This window comes from Vanessa tameamea, chromosome 6 (assembly GCF_037043105.1).
Source record: "Vanessa tameamea isolate UH-Manoa-2023 chromosome 6, ilVanTame1 primary haplotype, whole genome shotgun sequence".
In the NCBI taxonomy this organism is placed as follows: Eukaryota; Metazoa; Arthropoda; class Insecta; order Lepidoptera; family Nymphalidae; genus Vanessa; species Vanessa tameamea.
In genome coordinates, this window is record NC_087314.1 from 6,356,305 (window position 1) to 6,374,003 (window position 17,699).

General features: G+C 32.9%; 1 protein-coding gene across 1 annotated transcript; it reads left to right on the plus strand.

The window, feature by feature from the left end:
• The first annotated feature begins 167 nt into the window (after positions 1-167).
• Positions 168-14,651, plus strand: LOC113393543 (uncharacterized). The gene is made up of 22 exons (XM_026630492.2): positions 168-1,532; positions 1,674-1,826; positions 2,193-2,305; positions 2,388-2,550; positions 3,098-3,230; positions 3,343-3,473; positions 3,991-4,194; positions 4,413-4,556; positions 4,753-4,917; positions 5,448-5,592; positions 5,701-5,835; positions 6,568-6,775; positions 7,071-7,236; positions 7,310-7,471; positions 7,587-9,387; positions 9,466-9,664; positions 9,750-9,933; positions 10,009-10,187; positions 10,543-10,736; positions 11,294-11,488; positions 11,560-12,876; positions 13,050-14,651. Exons 1-22 carry the CDS (start codon positions 723-725, stop codon positions 13,220-13,222), a joined length of 7,074 nt encoding a protein of 2,357 aa, XP_026486277.2. The 5' UTR covers positions 168-722; the 3' UTR covers positions 13,223-14,651.
• Positions 14,652-17,699: the final 3,048 nt, after the last annotated feature.

The window sequence follows — 17,699 nt, forward strand, 5'->3', positions numbered from 1 at the left end:
ACGGAAGTATTGACATTACAAAGAATGAACGTAATGATCTTAGATAGGTAGCAACAATAATGACAACCCTCAGAATAATACTGATAATGTTGCCATTGCTTAAAACATAGTGCTCATGTAACTTTTACCCTATTGGTTAGTTACTAGAAGGATCTGTATTGTTTGTGATAGTTCGTTGTAATCATGACCGATTGCTTTTACGCTGGTATTTATTGACATGCAATTTTGTGCCTTAATGTAAAATTTAACTAAGGTTGTCAAAGCACACTCCGATAAAATGTCTAACAATTTTAGTAAACACGCTTGTCGAATACACAAATTATATGTATAATAGGCGAATGCTATTTATTGCGGAAGTAATGGCTTCCTAAATTTTAATTGCAGATTATCATTTTTTAAAGTTATAAATCTTAAGATTTTCGAAAAGGACCGAAGAATAGAGTGTTTTCGACGATTAAAGTGCTCTCTATGAGGATTTTTGTTATCCGGCTTCTTTTATACTGTCTCATACACCGCGTCTAAAAATCTACAAAGAAGTATTCCCAAAATGATATTTTTTTAAATAAATAAGTAAAATTTGCCGGTTTCGACCAAATTATCAATGAAACCCAAAGTGTTATTAGTCTCACGTAAAAATGGAAGCTGGAATCTGATGAGTTGATGAGCAACGAACATGTATCCCAGTTAATCACCAGATATTTGAAAGACAGTTTATTTTTGATATGGGTGATGCTGGCGGGACTATGTCAGTTAGAGGCAAATTTAAAGGAAAAGTTGGAGAAGATGAAGATCCGGAAGAGGAAGTTTGGAACAGCGAGGACGAAGATGAAACTATTGCAAGGATACAACGCGCACATTTTGCCCAGGCTGCTGCTATGAACCCTCGGAAGAAGACTAACCAACGTCCCCGACCAATGAGCCATAAAAGGAAAATGGAAGCAGTTAAAACATTTCACGATTTTACAAAGAAATTAAAAAAGGACACTGGCATTACTATCCGCAGTTTAATTGGTCAAAATGTGTTAGAATTAAGTGACTTTTCTAGTGATGACAATAACACTGATAGTGATGGTTTATCAGAAGAAGAGTTTATAGTTGATCCTAGTGCTGCACAAGATTTGAATGATGAGAATGACAGTTACATTGACCCAGAAACTGGAGACATTGTTGAAGCAAAGAAATCGAAACAAATAGTTGCAGGTTTACCAGAATCAGTGCTGGATGAGTCAACGGTTCATAAAAGTGATCAGGAACCAAAGACACTCACAATTAGTGATATAATAAATGAAGGTGGTTTAGATTTGATAAAAAATGTTGAGATAGCTGAGGTAGAGCAAGGCGAGCTTTGTTCTGATAAAACAACAGAGGAATTATTAAATATGTCAAAACAAGAAGATGCGAGTCAGGATTTTGAATTAACAGAAAAATTAAAAGAAATGGAACAGATAAGTGTAAAACCTGTAAATAGTGATGAACAAGAAGACGATGAGAAAGAACAAAGTGAAGAAAAACAAGAAGAAACAGATGAGGAGGTAAAGTTTTGCTTCAGTTAAACTAGAAAATGTGTATAATCATCGAGTTATGCAAATAATATGAGATATTTGTTGATTTGTTATGTTTGTTTAAAGTTAAATTTGTGAAAAATGTGTAATTGTGTATTTCTTTAAAAACAGAAAAAGTCATCAAATCCTAATACATTGAATGTTCGACGAAACATCAGAGAAGTCATGGACGAGAAGAACCTAGACGCATCTACTCTTGCGGCACAGAGACAGGAGTCTGAGAGATTGGCTCGTGTTCAGGAACAGCAGAGAATTATTAGAGAGGTAAATTCCATAGTACATAATTTCATTCCAATCTAGTTTTGTGATGATGATTAATCAAAGTCACATGTTGAGCTAGAAATATTCTAAAGCTATGTCCTATATGTTAATAAATATTGTATTGTAGTATGAACACTAGCTGAACCTATGGCTTTACTTGTACGAAATTTATAAAAAATTACCTATAGCACACAAACCGTAACACCAATGTTACATTAAAAAAAGGTCACCTATGTCCTTCTCCGGGACTGAAACTATCTCAATTACTATACAAATTAAATTGATTCAGCAGTTTAGGCATGAAGAGGTAATAGACAGAGTTACTTTCCCATTTATAATATATACATATCAATTTGTTTCTTCTAACAGGTTCAAAGACAGATAGCTCTAAATAGACAAAATAAAATACATCAAAAGACATTATCATTACTTCAGGGTGGATCATCCTTATTGAAAAAGGGTGGTTCTGGACAAAAATTAAAGTATGTATAATATTTTTAATATTTAGTATATGTATATTATAGTGCTAATTTTTTATTATAACTTAAGATATATCACTTCTAGCTTACCAAACACAGTATTAGTTAAATTACCATCTGGCGATGTAAAGAAGACTTCAGTTAAACAGGGTCAGCTTGAAGTAACAAAAGTATCAAAACCGACTACATCCGGGGCTTCCATGCTACAAAAACCAGTCAAACCCGATCAAAAGTCTGAGAAAAAAGAGGTAACATATCCTTCTTAATAACATGTCTATATTCTATGTTTGTAATATTATATTCTTTATATGGCATTAATTTTGCAAATATTTGATTAAATGTCTTAATGTTGCTATAACCTATAATATTTGATGTTTAACATTTTTTTTTAAATAGGTTTAAGAAGTAGACTAGTGCTTGTGCTATCTGATGGTAACTAGTCATCATCTCCTTTAGACTTTGGCACTATAAGAAAAATTAATCATTCCATAAATAACCAATTTGGCACGAACTTTGGTAACTAGGATGTTAAACTTAACATCCTAGTTACATCCTAGCTACAGGTACAAGCCACTGCTTGTACCTGTAGTTATTACTTACTTACTTGCTTACTTACTCTTACTACGGCTTACTCATCCTTCAAACAGGAAAACAAAATTAGTGCTGTTTGGCCATAGAATATGTGACAAAAAGGTACCTACCTAACTTAACCTACCTAGGTAAAGGTTACCTAACCAAATGGGCTTGCACAAAATAGTATGTTTTATATTAAAAGGAAAATTGTTTACTTTACAGGTCGTAGAAATAGTTGACAGCAGTAGTGGTGAGGACTCCTCTTCATCATCATCTGACTCAGATGATTGTATAATGTTGTCAGATTCAGAGGTTCCTCCCAGTCCAGAAGCTGAGGATGATCCAGGCAATTCTGGTATAGTATTATAGTTCAATCTACAGATAATAACAGGATTCTATATAATGCTTGAACATTTTGGTTTATTGTGTGATCAGTAACTTATGTAATATATAATATTATGTTGTAGGTCTTCATGTAAATGATACATATAATGTACCGGATGAGCAAGGACGTGTCCTAATAAATATAGGACATGCTGAAAATGAAGAAGATATATTCCTTGCACCACAAATTGCTAGGATTATTAAACCACACCAAGTATGTATACTTAGTAGTTTTTACAATACCAATTTATATTTTATTCATTATTTTTTAAATTTAGAATTTAGTTGTTTGTTGTTGTGTATCCAAACATGTATAATGTACATATCAAAATTATTGACCATTACTTTTGCTTAATATTTAAGCATGTCCGTTATTATAGATGTAATCAATCAATACAATATATATTTTTTGAATATATTGTTAAATTAAAATAGATAAAGACATACACATGTACATTAAATATAAGAATGGAGTTTCTATTACTTACACATACTTACTTTTGATAGACTGATACTTATTTATTTTTGCTGTTAATATAATGGTTTGACTCTTTCAATTTGGGTACTCTGCCTTTTTGCAAAATGGTTTTAAGTTATACTATTTAAATAAGATTGCTTTAATAAGAAGTAATCAATCTCAAGTTAAAACGAAGTATAATATATACGGTTAGAGTTATACTGTGACTTTTTATAGTATTTCAAGTAACAATTATACTGTAAATTTTTTTCAGATTGGTGGAGTAAGGTTTTTATTTGACAACATAATAGAATCTGTGCAGAGATTTTCGACATCCACCGGTTTCGGCTGCATACTGGCACATTCCATGGGTTTAGGGAAAACACTTCAAATTGTCTGCTTCTGTGATATATTCTTACGACACACAAATTCCAAGACGGTTTTGTGCATCATGCCTATAAACACTCTTCAGAATTGGGTAAAGTTGTTTTGAATGTTACTTATAGATTTATATATACTCTTTTCACTTTCAAGATGACTTATTTACTAACAATGTGTTGCTAGGTAATTATCTAATCATTGTTTTATTTGCTTAATTTTGCCATTAGGTACGAAATTTCCTTACAAAAAAATATAACTTGTATTTAAAAGAGTTTTGAGTATTCCATTGACAGTATATTATAATTTACATTCTAGGTAGCTGAGTTCAATATGTGGCTTCCATTAGATGCAACAAATAGTCCACTAGCAGCACATGGCGAAGTTCGACCTCGAAACTTTCCTATTTATGTATTAAACGACAGTCACAAGACATTACAAATGCGCGCTAAAGTTGTTAAGGTAAATGTATTATTATTTTAGAAAATAACATTTTAAATTTATTAATAATTATTAAAAATAATGATTATTATAATCAAACATATAGAACATCTATTTATGTTATGTACATATATCATTCCCCTTTCATTAATACCTACAAGTTACAACAGAAATGTCTAAAAATATTTGAATTGAAATTTGATGTAATATTTTTTAGGAGTGGTCAACAGTAGGTGGAGTTTTAATGATTGGATATGAGTTGTATAGGTTATTAAGTATGAAAAAAGACAAAAAACCTCGTAAGAAAAAGAAAACTGACAAAAACGACACAGAAAAAGAGAAAGAGGAAAAGAAAACTGAAAGATTGGATGATGATGTACAGGTAAGATTAATAATAGTAGAAATGTATGTAAAAAATAGTATTCATATTGGTAAAATGAGATACATTATTTAGGAAGGTATTAGTTTAACATATGGGAGTAATATAATTAATTTATTAGTAATATAAATAACGTATTATATTTTTGCCTTTTTGAAGCTTAAATTGTTATTTTGTTAGCTTTTATCGTTCCCTGAACTTTTTATAAAGAATATGTATGTGTTTTGTTTCTATGACGTATTATATAGAATAGGCAAAGAAGTCATCTTATGACCACCTTTATATATTATACCATTTAATTATAAGGAATATGTAAATATCTGGTTTCTTATCATTTCCGAATATATATATATATATATGTGTATAACCTTATCTAAGTATGTTACGAGTACAACCAATTTAAATGCATATATTTTTTTTTAAAGTGATGATTATTATTGATTTTGTTAAATTAATAGTGTAATTTTAGTGTATATATAAATAGCTCTGAAAAAATGGTAATGGCTACATGATTTATTGGTTATTAATTTTAGGGAGTGCACACAAATCATTTAAAGTCATTAGATGATATACGAGCAGATAGAGATGATGGTGATTTTTTGGGAAAAGCAGACACAGAACCAAAAGATGACAAGAAAGAGGATACACAAAATGATGAAGACAAAAAACTCTTAGATGGTGTGTTTTATGTTAATTATCTTGTAGAATGAAGCATCATTTGGTGCTTATTATCATTTATTTTTTTGTTTAGTCATGTAAAAAATAGTGTTTATTGGTATTTTACAGAAATGTATGAAGCTCTAGTTAAACCTGGGCCTGATTTAGTTATTTGCGATGAAGGTCATCGTATCAAAAATTCGCACTCAAACATATCTTACGCTTTAAAGCAAATGAGAACAAAACGCCGAGTCGTATTGACAGGTAATATTTTTTGTTTTTGTTATTTTACAACATTAATAATAACTTGTAATCGGTCATCGGGCAGGTCCAAACTGGTTTGCTACCACCTATTTACCAGATGTATTACTTCGTATTACTATAAAGCTATGCTTAGAGGGTTCAAGAGAGGTAACAACAGTACAGGGAAAATATTCATAAAACGTTAGTTTTCTTGTCTGGCAGTGCATTGACGCGTGTAATAAGTATATAATATTTATATATTGACAATATCGCTTTGGTGATGGTGGTGGTCAGTTACCAATGATATTAATAATCATTTTTGTATCTATACTTATTAAATAAATATGGAGGTAACTATCTGTCATGCTTTCGTTAAACCACTTAACCATGAAAATATTATTAGTATGAAAAATAGTGGGACTGTGAATTTTAGTAATTATGCTAGGTACTAATAAGAAGTAGTCATATCAATTTATTTTAAATTAGTTCCCAATGGAGTTTAAATAAGATGAAGAAAATCAATAAATTTTATAACTTTATTTTTATTAGATAGAGTTGTGTTATATTATAATGTTATATAGTATAATATGTAATTTGAGAATAAATTAACTTTTACTAACATTCCGTTTACAAAAATTATAAAATTTGTATTCTTGCAATCAGTTATTATTACAATTATTAAAATGTTTTCCTCCAATATCAATAAATAAATGTTTATTAGTATATTAACATTTTATTTTTTTTTATTTCCAGGTTATCCTCTTCAAAATAACTTACTAGAGTATTGGTGTATGGTAGATTTTGTCCGTCCCAATTATTTGGGTAGTAAGACAGAGTTTTGTAACATGTTTGAAAGACCAATTCAAAATGGACAGTGTATAGATTCTACTCCCCAGGATATAAGACTTATGAGATACCGAGCACATGTATTACACTCTTTGCTTGTGGGTTTTGTTCAAAGGTAATTCATTATAATATTTAATATAAACCTTTGTCTAAATATAATCTAATATTTTTATTTTATTTTATAACCAAGTCCTGTTTGGCCACTAATGTTAATGTATTAATTCCTACACAGGATGTTACTAAACTACGCATTCGTTTGTGTATTTCCACATTTGCAATATTGTCAGATTTGTATTAAAATTTAACAATAGATATATTTTCTGAACACAAATGTGTAGGTGTATTGTTTGTCTTACATGAATATTTTTTAATGTTGAAAATAAGGTAATCTGTTTATTCTGTTTTTACAGACGTTCCCACGCTGTGCTACAGTCGACGTTACCACAAAAAGAGGAATACGTACTTCTTGTACGATTGACACCATTACAGCGAAAATTATACGATCGATTTATGAATGAAGTAGTTAGATCTGCTTCAGTCCCTAATCCTTTGAAGGCATTTGCTATATGTTGCAAGGTAGGTAAATAAAAGCTGAATAAAAATATGGCTTTCACATTTGTTAGATGTTAATTTTGTATTATATTTCTAGATATGGAATCATCCAGATGTACTTTATAATTTTCTGAAAAAACGAAATGAAGTCAATGCAGCTATAGAAGAGGATTTAGATTTGGAAGAAATTGGTGGGGTCACTAAAGCTGGCCGTACTAAAAATAGCAAAGGGACACCAAGAAGAACGGCCAAACCACGGGTAAGATATTTTATATAATGTGCATAACAAATACAATAATGAGATATTATAACGAGAATTTGGTATGTTCATTATTTGTTGTTAACATTGGATAAGAAAATTATAATTTTAACAGGGGTCATCAAAGAAACCTGCAGCGACTATACCACCGAATACGACAGCGTCCATACAGCCGAGACAAGATACCAATACCTTTACGGACGCACCGTACCCTTCCAATGGCTCATATGGACCTAATTCGTTTCCAAATCCGACTCCGTCTGATCATCCTGCAGCTGACGGAGCTACTTTTTCTCAATATACACCTTACCAAAACTCTAATAGTGGCTATTTTCCCCCTAATCCCAATTATAATTCGGAATATGGAAATAATTATTACCCGCAGCAACCCCCATATGGGAGTAACTATCCAAATCAATATTCTCCAAATAATCCAGAGCAGGGTTATAACCAAAACTTTTGGGGAAACAGTAACTATTATGGTAATCAAGGATATTATGGAAATCAGCAATATGGACCTAATCAACCTCCAGCTGAATTCAATGGAAATCCTCCTCCGGGTTATAATAACCCCTCACAATACTCATCAAACTATAATCCACCTCCAAACAATCCGCCATATCCAGGGAATTCCTTGCCACCCTATTCGAATAACCAAGAAGGTTACGGAAATCAAATAAGGCCTCCATATCAAGGAACGTTTCCAAACACGCCTGGATATTCGCAATATAATGCTCAGAATCCTCCACCAGAATATCGGAATAACGCACCATCTCAAGAATTTTCAAATCAGTCATATCCACAAACATTTACTGGAAATCCTGGCTACGAAGGCAATCCGCCTGCAGCTTACAATCAGTTCGGTAATCAACCTCCTAATTATCCAAACTACGCAAATAATATTCCACCTCATCAAAGTCAGAATAGTTCAATGGCTAACCAGCCCCAGGGAAATAGTTCTTCTAATCAACCAATTGTGAAAACTGAATGTTCAATGGATTCGAACTATAGACCCGGTGAAGTAAAAACTGAACCAAATGAGCCACCAACTTCGTCATCAACTCCTTATGGCAATCCATATGGTTACCCTTCACGGTATCCAGAAACAGAAAATCCAAACGGCAATTACAATTGTCCGTATCCAAATTTTCCTCCTCCACTTGAAACAAAACCACCTCTATGTAGCGCAAGTTCTGGCAGTCCTGTTACTTCATGGCCGTTGACGGAGACACTTAAAACGGAGGTTGATAAAATTAAAGCTGAAGAAAAAATGGAAATGAAGTCTGAATCAGACGGAGAAGTAAAGATTGAAGATTTAGATACGAAAAAAATTGTTAAAGATGAAATTAAAAAAGACTTTAATGTAATGCCTATGTTACATAAAAACATGCCAATGCAATTTTTTAACAAATGTGACAAAATTTCGAAGATGGATAGTGTGAAAAGTGATGTGTCGGAGACAGATGTAGAAACTACGAAAAAAGGTAGACAAAAGGGTAAAAGGAAAGAAGAGAAGAAAGCTGATAAACCTAAGCCCAGAGGCAGAGCGGCTAAGGCGAAAGGGCGAAAAGATCGAAAGAATTCGAAAGAAAAAAATAACGACGAATCAGAATCAGAGGAAAGCGAAAAAGAGGAGAAATTGAATAAGGAGGAAGAAGTAGCATTAACGAAAAAGGCTGAGGAAGTGACATACGATTGGGCATCTGAATTATTTAAAGAGTATATACCTGGTATTATAGAAAACTCTGCTAAGATGGAGCTTTTCTTTTACATTTTAAATGAGAGTATAAAACTCGGAGACAGGTTATTGCTGTTTAGTCAGAGCTTGTTCACACTTAACCTTATTGAAGATTTTCTAGAGAGAAATTTTATACCTGGTACTACACGATTTTGGGAGAGGAATACATCGTACTATCGTGAGTTTAGTTTAAAATCTAAAACAAAAAGTTTGCATTAAATTTATTTTTTATTGTTACATGCTTTCAATTTTTAAGGTTTGGATGGTTCTACCCATGCACTGGAACGGGAAAAACTTATTAATGAGTTCAATGCGAATCCTCACGTGTACTTGTTCCTGGTATCGACTCGTGCTGGCTCCTTAGGTATCAATCTAGTAGGCGCTAATCGTGTCATTGTATTTGACGCAAGTTGGAATCCATGTCACGATACTCAGGCAGTTTGCCGAGTTTACAGGTATGGTAATATCAAAAACACTTTGCTTTGTTTAAAACTAATCTTCATAAATATCTTTTGTCATTGGATAAATTTTATCTTTCAGATATGGGCAAAAGAAGCCGTGCTTTGTGTATCGGTTTGTAATGGACTGCTGTCTTGAAAAGAAGATTTATGACCGGCAAATAAATAAGCAAGGAATGGCTGATCGAGTTGTGGATGAGTGTAATCCGGACGCTGTTCTCTCCATGAAAGAGATTACGAATTTGTGTTTTGACAATGATGAAAAGGTACGACTCCATTTTTTAAATTATTTTAATCGCAAAAGTTATCTTAATTATATCATATGATTTGTAAATTTATAGGAAGCAGGAATCAAGGATTTATCAGAACACAGAGATAAATACATTGACATGCTTATGCAAGGAATTATAACATTACACAGCAAGTTGTTAAGCAAAGAACCATTCCAACATGAATCATTGCTGGTCGATAGAAAGGAAAAGAAATTGTCAAGCGCTGAAAAAAGACTTGCACAGAGAGGGTGAGTGTTAAATGTTGATAGAAAAGAAAATCATTTAAACTAAAACTCATAGTTTGATGGGAACTATTTACTTTAAATATTATTATTTATAACATTTAAAAGGGACACGAATTAATACACTTAAGATTTTAAAATTTAATAATGATAAAAAATTGTAAACTAAGATGTAAATCGAAATGTGAATGCAATAAAGAAAACCATTCGACATCAGAAATGGAACTAGATTTGTAATATTAAATATCAACTCAAGTAGGATAAGACGCAGGAATGGGTTTAACCCTCGCCACTTATTTTAACGTAACGCCTTACGCAAAGAATGAATGAATTGTTGCATAAATGAAATATACGCACGCAGATACGAGTTAGAGAAGAAGGCGGCGTCGGCGCCCAAGCCGACGACGGCGTACCGGACGGTGCGCACGGCGGACGGCAGCCTCGTGCAGCGGCCCGTGGCGTCCGTGCGGCCCATGCAGCACGGCGCGCGCTGGATCCCCGCCGACGTGTGGCGCCGCCAGGGCATGACCGCGCAGGAGATGACGCTGCCCTTAGGTAACGTCGCAACTCGCAGCACACGACACCCATTATATTGAAGCTTCAATCAATTTTTCTTACATACGCAAATGATTCGGGCCGTTCGGGTATTGTTGGCATCATTTGGTATATGCTTGGGGATATTGGTTATTTGATGAGAAGGGTTAATAATGATCAATCGTTACAGTATAAAATAGAATTATAAATATCGTATTTTATTTTTTTTTATCTAGCCGCATGAATATCATATGTTAAATTAGAGTTGCATTGAATATGCAGTGACTAATTTAAATGAATATACGAAAATTACTTTTGTAGTAGTTAAAAATCTGAACATTGAATTGAATTGCTGAAATAAATGCACAGATAGGTGCTTAGTTCAGCGGTAGTGGCTTGCGATGACAATGTAAATTATTCATAGTTCTAGTAAAAAATTGTACATATTTTTATGTTATTAATTTTAAAACGGCAAAATAAGTTTTGGTAACGAAATTATTTGTTGTACATGTACTGCTATAACTTTATAACTTATTCTTCCTCTAAATTATATAATCTTTTTTTCTTTTAATTTATAGATGTTGTTATACCAACGAATTCAGCGGAGAAAACTAATATAGTCCTAAAGGCGGGTCAACGTGTTATGGTGTTGAAGTCACCCAAGGGAATCTATATGCAACTGGAATCTGGAAAGATAATTGCAATCAAAACGTCGCTTAAAGGCTTAGGACAAAAAGGTGCAGAAAACAAAGACAATCCAGTAGGAAAGAAAGGTAAGGATATAAGTAAAAAAAATTACCTGAATATATAATTGAACTTGTAATATATTTATATATTTTTGTAGTTTTAGGCAATCGACCACCTCCAGTCAACATACCTGGATCTCTGAAAAATAACTCTGCAATTACGATTACGTCTAAAACGGGACCAAGACCCGGTTATCACAGGGTTATAAGACCTTCATTTAACAAAATTACAAGACCTGCACTTTCCGGTCAAAAAATCTCTGATATTAGAAATCGTTTAGGAGAATTGCGATCGTACTCCGCCATGCGGGGTAAACTTTCCATGTCACCAACTCGAATGCTTCGACCTAACTTACCGGGTTCCCTGAGTATTACGAAAATACCTAAAGAAGTTAAGCGACCTACAACTGGCAATAATTCACCAGTTACTGCTAATGTGGATGATGAGCCTCATGTTTTAGACAGTGATGATGAAGAAGATACGAATAAAGAGGAAAATTCACAGTCGCCTAAAGGAAGTGCAGAAGATAAAAGTTTGGACGAGTCTAAATCCTTGTCTGAAAATGATAACAATAAGAGTGTAGAAAAAGAAAATTCAAATAACGAATATAGAGAACCTATCGTTTTAACTACAGACGAAAAATTACCTTCAGAGGAAGCGTTAGAAGATAAATCTCAATCTGAAAATGATTCGACAGAAACCCCCATGAATTTACAAACTAAATTAAATGACGACACGCCTATGAATCTCGTTAGTCGAAGTTCGAGTAAAATTAATCTTCTGAAAAATTATAGACATCAACGTCCAGTTCATCGCACACCAAACGAGTCAAGTCTTAGTCAGTTGGAAAGAACAGCGACTGCTTTGAACAAAGAAGGTCTTCCCGATTTTAGAAAGAATTTAGATGATATAACACAATCCTACTCACCTGGATCTGAAGAGAAAAGCAGTTCATCAAGGAAAAAACGGTCACCCAGTAAAGTTGATGTAACTGATTCCCAAAATGAAAGACAGACAAATATGTCTCACAGTGTTTCTAGTCTACTGGGTCCTAGCAACTTGACGAAGCCCAGGATGGGTGATCACCCGATACAAAATTCCATACCACAGATACCACAGATACCACAACAACTCAATCGATTGCCTAATACGGGTAATATTGCGGGAATCCCCCAAGATCCTCATTCTCTTGCTTACAATTTAGGCACTAAACATCAACCTTTACCGACAAATATCGGACATAGTGGCTTGATTCCAAACGCCTCGCCGTCAGTGTGTAACGAGCCTCCAGCTGGTCCCCTAAGAAGTGGAACTGAAGTTCCTACTGCAATGCCTGCGAATGTTATGCCAACTTCTAGCCAATCATATCCTACTGGTAATCCTCCACCAGAGGCACCATACGGTCAATATCCAGGTAATCATAATAAGGGTTATTCAAAAAATATAACAACAGACATATTTAATTAATTTTATGAGACTTGATTTTTAAATCAAACAAATAACATAGTGTGCCGTACCCTTTATCATAGGTCATTGAATTTTAACATAATTTTTTACAAGCTAAATAAGTAGAATCGTGTTTTACAGGTTATGGAATAGGATACGGTGCGTATCCCAATACTGCATACTATGGCGGTTACGGAAGTGGTTATTATCCGCACTATGGGCCCCATGGCGCAGCAGCTGGGGCTCCAGCGCCATTTACGGGGACTCCCCCTGCTCCCACGGAGCCCTACCTGCCGTCAAATCCGCAGTGGTAAAGAAAATTTACTAAGGGTCTACACGAGGACTTGAAAGTTATTGTTATCGCAATTATAAACTTTTTGACTCTTATTGCGTGAAGGAATTATATTAGATTATCAGTGAATGTTTACGAGTGTCACGTATCGACTAGTGAAACTGAATAGTTGCGGTTGATTCATATTTATGTCATTTTGCCATTTTATAGTGATTTTTGTTTTATAAAAATTGAAATAAATCTTAATGAATTCGGACGTCGCCGTCTCTTTTTATTTGTAGCAATCTCCTTCAAGCGATTTGATTTATTGTTTATATCGTAAGTTGATTTGAGATTGACTGATCACATTAATTTAAATGAAATTAATTTCCTTTTTGTAAATTATCCTTTGCTATAGATTAATGGTTGTATGAAATTCAAATAAACATCTGATGTATCTGTACTTACTAGAGAGTATACGCGGATTATTGAATTATGAACAAATATAATTTTTAAATGTGAATAATTAATTAAATACGTTTAGATTTAATGTATGTTATAAATCTCAATATTTCTATAATGTATACTCCGTTAGAGCTAATGTTTGATGTGAGTGCAGTATTTCCATTTCTACGGCTACGGCTACGGATCGGTCGCTAGATGTGATATGTTGCTAACTTAAGTTGTAACGTGTAAGTTGATTGTAACGTATAACAAGTATTTATCGTTTAACTAGCTTAGATAGGTGCATATAATTTAGATTGTCTTAGAATTTTTGGTTGTCATTTTATTATTTTGAAAGCCAGTGATGTTTTAACATGAGTACGCGTGTATTCTGTATACATTTAAACTATTTATCTTATCAATATATGTTTGAAAACAGATTCGTGTGATCCTAGAAATTATTTTTCCATTTCTGTGAACATATCTTATTTTTCTTTGGTGTGTTTTCATTATTTCTGTAATAATTTAAGCTCCCGTCGCATTGTAAAACTTTGCATAGGCGCTTAAATGAAGTCGCTTAAGACTGTCTCTCTGTAAGCCAACTTATAAAATGTTCAAAGACTTAAGTCTCTGTCGCAAAACATGATGGTGTGAATCTCAATACTTAAATATTAAAGCAAGTTACAGTCACAACTAGATGCTGCAGACACGAACCTTTTAGAAGAAGAGGTGATTTAAATTATTATTAAAAAACTTCCAAATGCAGCTTTAATTTATTTAACATATGTACTGTTTTACATTTTTTGTGTTTTTGATAATTTTATGTGATAATGTTTATACAACAAACTTGCGACACGCCAGAGAAAATTTGTAAAATGTAAGGCTTAAAGTGTAAAATGTTTTACGGAAATTTCATTATTTTTATGTCGTCCCTTGTACAAATGTTCGAAGTCATAACATTGCATTTTAAAATGGTCAAATAGTAATGTACTGACAGAATCAAATAAAGTAACTAACAAAATAAGAAACATTGTCTTTTCTTACACTTAGCTTAGTCTATATATTTATGGTGACTAAATTATATTGATATCATAACTACAGACACAAGGGACATTACTTCTTAGTTACTAAGTTTGGCGGCTTATGGGCGAAGTAAGGGAAGGTGAAAATGTCTGGGCGATGGTGACCACTTATCATCAGATGACCCTTTTGCCAGTCCGCGGATTTAAAAGACCCGTTTTTATAATAATTATAATAGCATATATATAAATATACTAAGGACTGTTTGTAATTTTCGATCGTCGAATTTGAAATATCTGAAGATAATTTTACCTGTGATAAATATTTTTAAAAGTGGTGAGTTTTTTGTTGCTTACGTGAAAACTTTAGCTTTTTAGAAGAGAAAGATAACAAAAATGCACTATAGGCATGTAAACCGATTCGAGTAAGAGGAAAACTCGAGTCTTGCTACAAAAAGCATACATAGCAACCATACATGGTTGCTATGTATGCTTTTCGTCAGGGGAATATGATAAAGCTTGATTACTTTTGAAGAAAACTAATATATACTTTATTTTATTTTTTTATGTGATCAATTATTTATATGTATTTTAAAATAATAAAACAGGACAAAATAAATTACAATAAGAATCAAGGTTAATAATGTATGACTATAATTTGCAGTAAATTATACCACGATGATTACCTGTCGACTGACAACAGAAACTTCCAGATGTGAATCCTATAATAATATAATAAAATTCAATTATATTTATAACCTTGATCAGTTAAATATATTGAAACAAATAAATTATGATAGATTTCGTTAAGATGTTAAGATGATAGGCTATTTGACAATGCGAAAAATAAAGTGTCAATTATTGTAATCAGTATATATTATGAGTTTAAAAATGGATATATATCAACGAAAGTTGAAAATAATAATTAATTTATTCAAAAATCCATAAATAAAAATGCATTTTTTTAAACGTGACACAAAACGCTCCTGATTGGTCAGGCTTGTGATGACGTCACTTGCTTATTAACCTCGTTTGCCTACTGTATGTAGATTATATGTGCCACAGATTACAATACAGGCAAGTGACGTCACCGACCCCATTGCAGCGCCATATTGTCAAAGTAGCGTTTTCGCGCGCTACTTAAATATGAAATTTTTATTTTGATATTTTTCAGTAAATATGTACTAGCATTAAAAAAACAACTTTTACTGGGTTCCTTAACCTCAACTAAATAACATAAAATCCATTTTAATAGCCTGTTCCTCTCAAAAGAAAATATAATCAACATTTGGCTCCTTAAATGTTTGAGTTAATATACCGTTAGTTAAGTTTGAGAGTTTGAACAATAAGGTTCATTGGACATAGTCGATTTAAAACATGGTGACAAATGAGCTTACCCGAATAACAGCACTAATACGACAACAGCGACATAGACATAGTAATCAACTATTCATACTATTCAAAAGCACTAAAAGATAAATAGCACGCTTTTTGCCTGATTATTATTGCTCAGTCAGTGAGGGCGATGACCGCAGATTTTTTATTTTATTACTAAGCCAAGTAGAATGATTGCCATTTTTCATAAAATACGGGTATAAACAAAGGTCATCTTTATACTATGTATTATTGATGTTGTGATATTGTATTGGTCGATGGAGGTGCAGAAAAAATTGTTATATAATCATTATTGAGTAAAAGTTAATGTAGTTATATATAGGTATTTAGTTTTATTATAATATTTAACCTCTTTGTTATGTACATATGTCTTTTTAGTAATCGTGTAAAACATCACTCCATTAGATTTGTTCCTTCTTATGTCTTTTAGTATTTAGGGATAATGTAACAGACAAAAAATGTTATTTCTGTTAGTTAGAACATTAAATAGCCGTTAGAATAACCAGTAATCGGAACATTTAGTTAAATAAACTAAATATAGACTAATTTTCATAGACAATAAATAAAGTCATTAGAAGATGAGGTTTCAAATTCCTAGCGCAGATACCGCGTTAATTATTCTCGTTCTAGCGGTATAGGTACATGTACAGCGACAGTAGGTACAGAATTTAGGATTCGTCACTTGGTCTGGCCAACTCGAAGTGTCGACTTTATCAAGCGTACCAGACCGTAAATCGATCCAACAGAGCGCGTCTGGGATGTTTCGAAGCGACAAGTAATATCACAGCTGCCCGCTCCGCAAAACATTGGGGAGTCCGACATTGCCTCGGAGTTGGGAACGTGATCCTGAAGAAATTAACAGGAATGTCCTAGAATGTATGTATAAATTATGTACATATGTTGTCGCTGACTTTACTGTAGATCTTTTAAATCTTTTTCCTTGTTTCAGCAGCGTTTGTTTGGAAAATTGAAAAATGCCTGAGCTGACAGTTGCGCTCCGACTATGATGACGTAATAAGCTACATATAAGTGTGAATGTATATAATAAGTAATCTATAAATAGTATAAAGCAAATTCGCTTTCTGCTTCTACTGTATCTCCGTTTTTTTCTCAAACACTCAAGGAATTTTAATATGGCGATAAACTAGGAGGGTTTGTATACATAACTCGTTTGGCTGCCTAGATCTTAAGAGATACATCAAAACAATGCTTAAAGAAAACTCCACGATAATATGTTATCTATCTATCTTATAAGGTAGGTACAGTCACAATCACTACAAAATTAGACAAAAGTCTATTAAAAATACTAAAAAATTGGTTATTTGCAAAGCAATTTTCTTTTTACAAGCTAGAGAGAATCCTGGGCTGCATAGATCCAGAGAAGCAGCGTATAGGACCGATGCCTGATCCTCGGTCGTCTTCGGTGGGGCGGCACTTGTTTACCTATTTTATAAAAAAAAAAATAACCGACTGTCACAACAATATACTGCCAGTTAAAATTATCCAAATCTAGATCTATAAACCGTGGACACATTTTTATTTATGTTTCACAATGAAACTACTTATTATTCATATTCTCATTTATAAAATGGGTACTTATTTAACTAATAAATAATGAACAGAACAAAATAAATATAAGGTACATTTTGGCACAAATAAAAG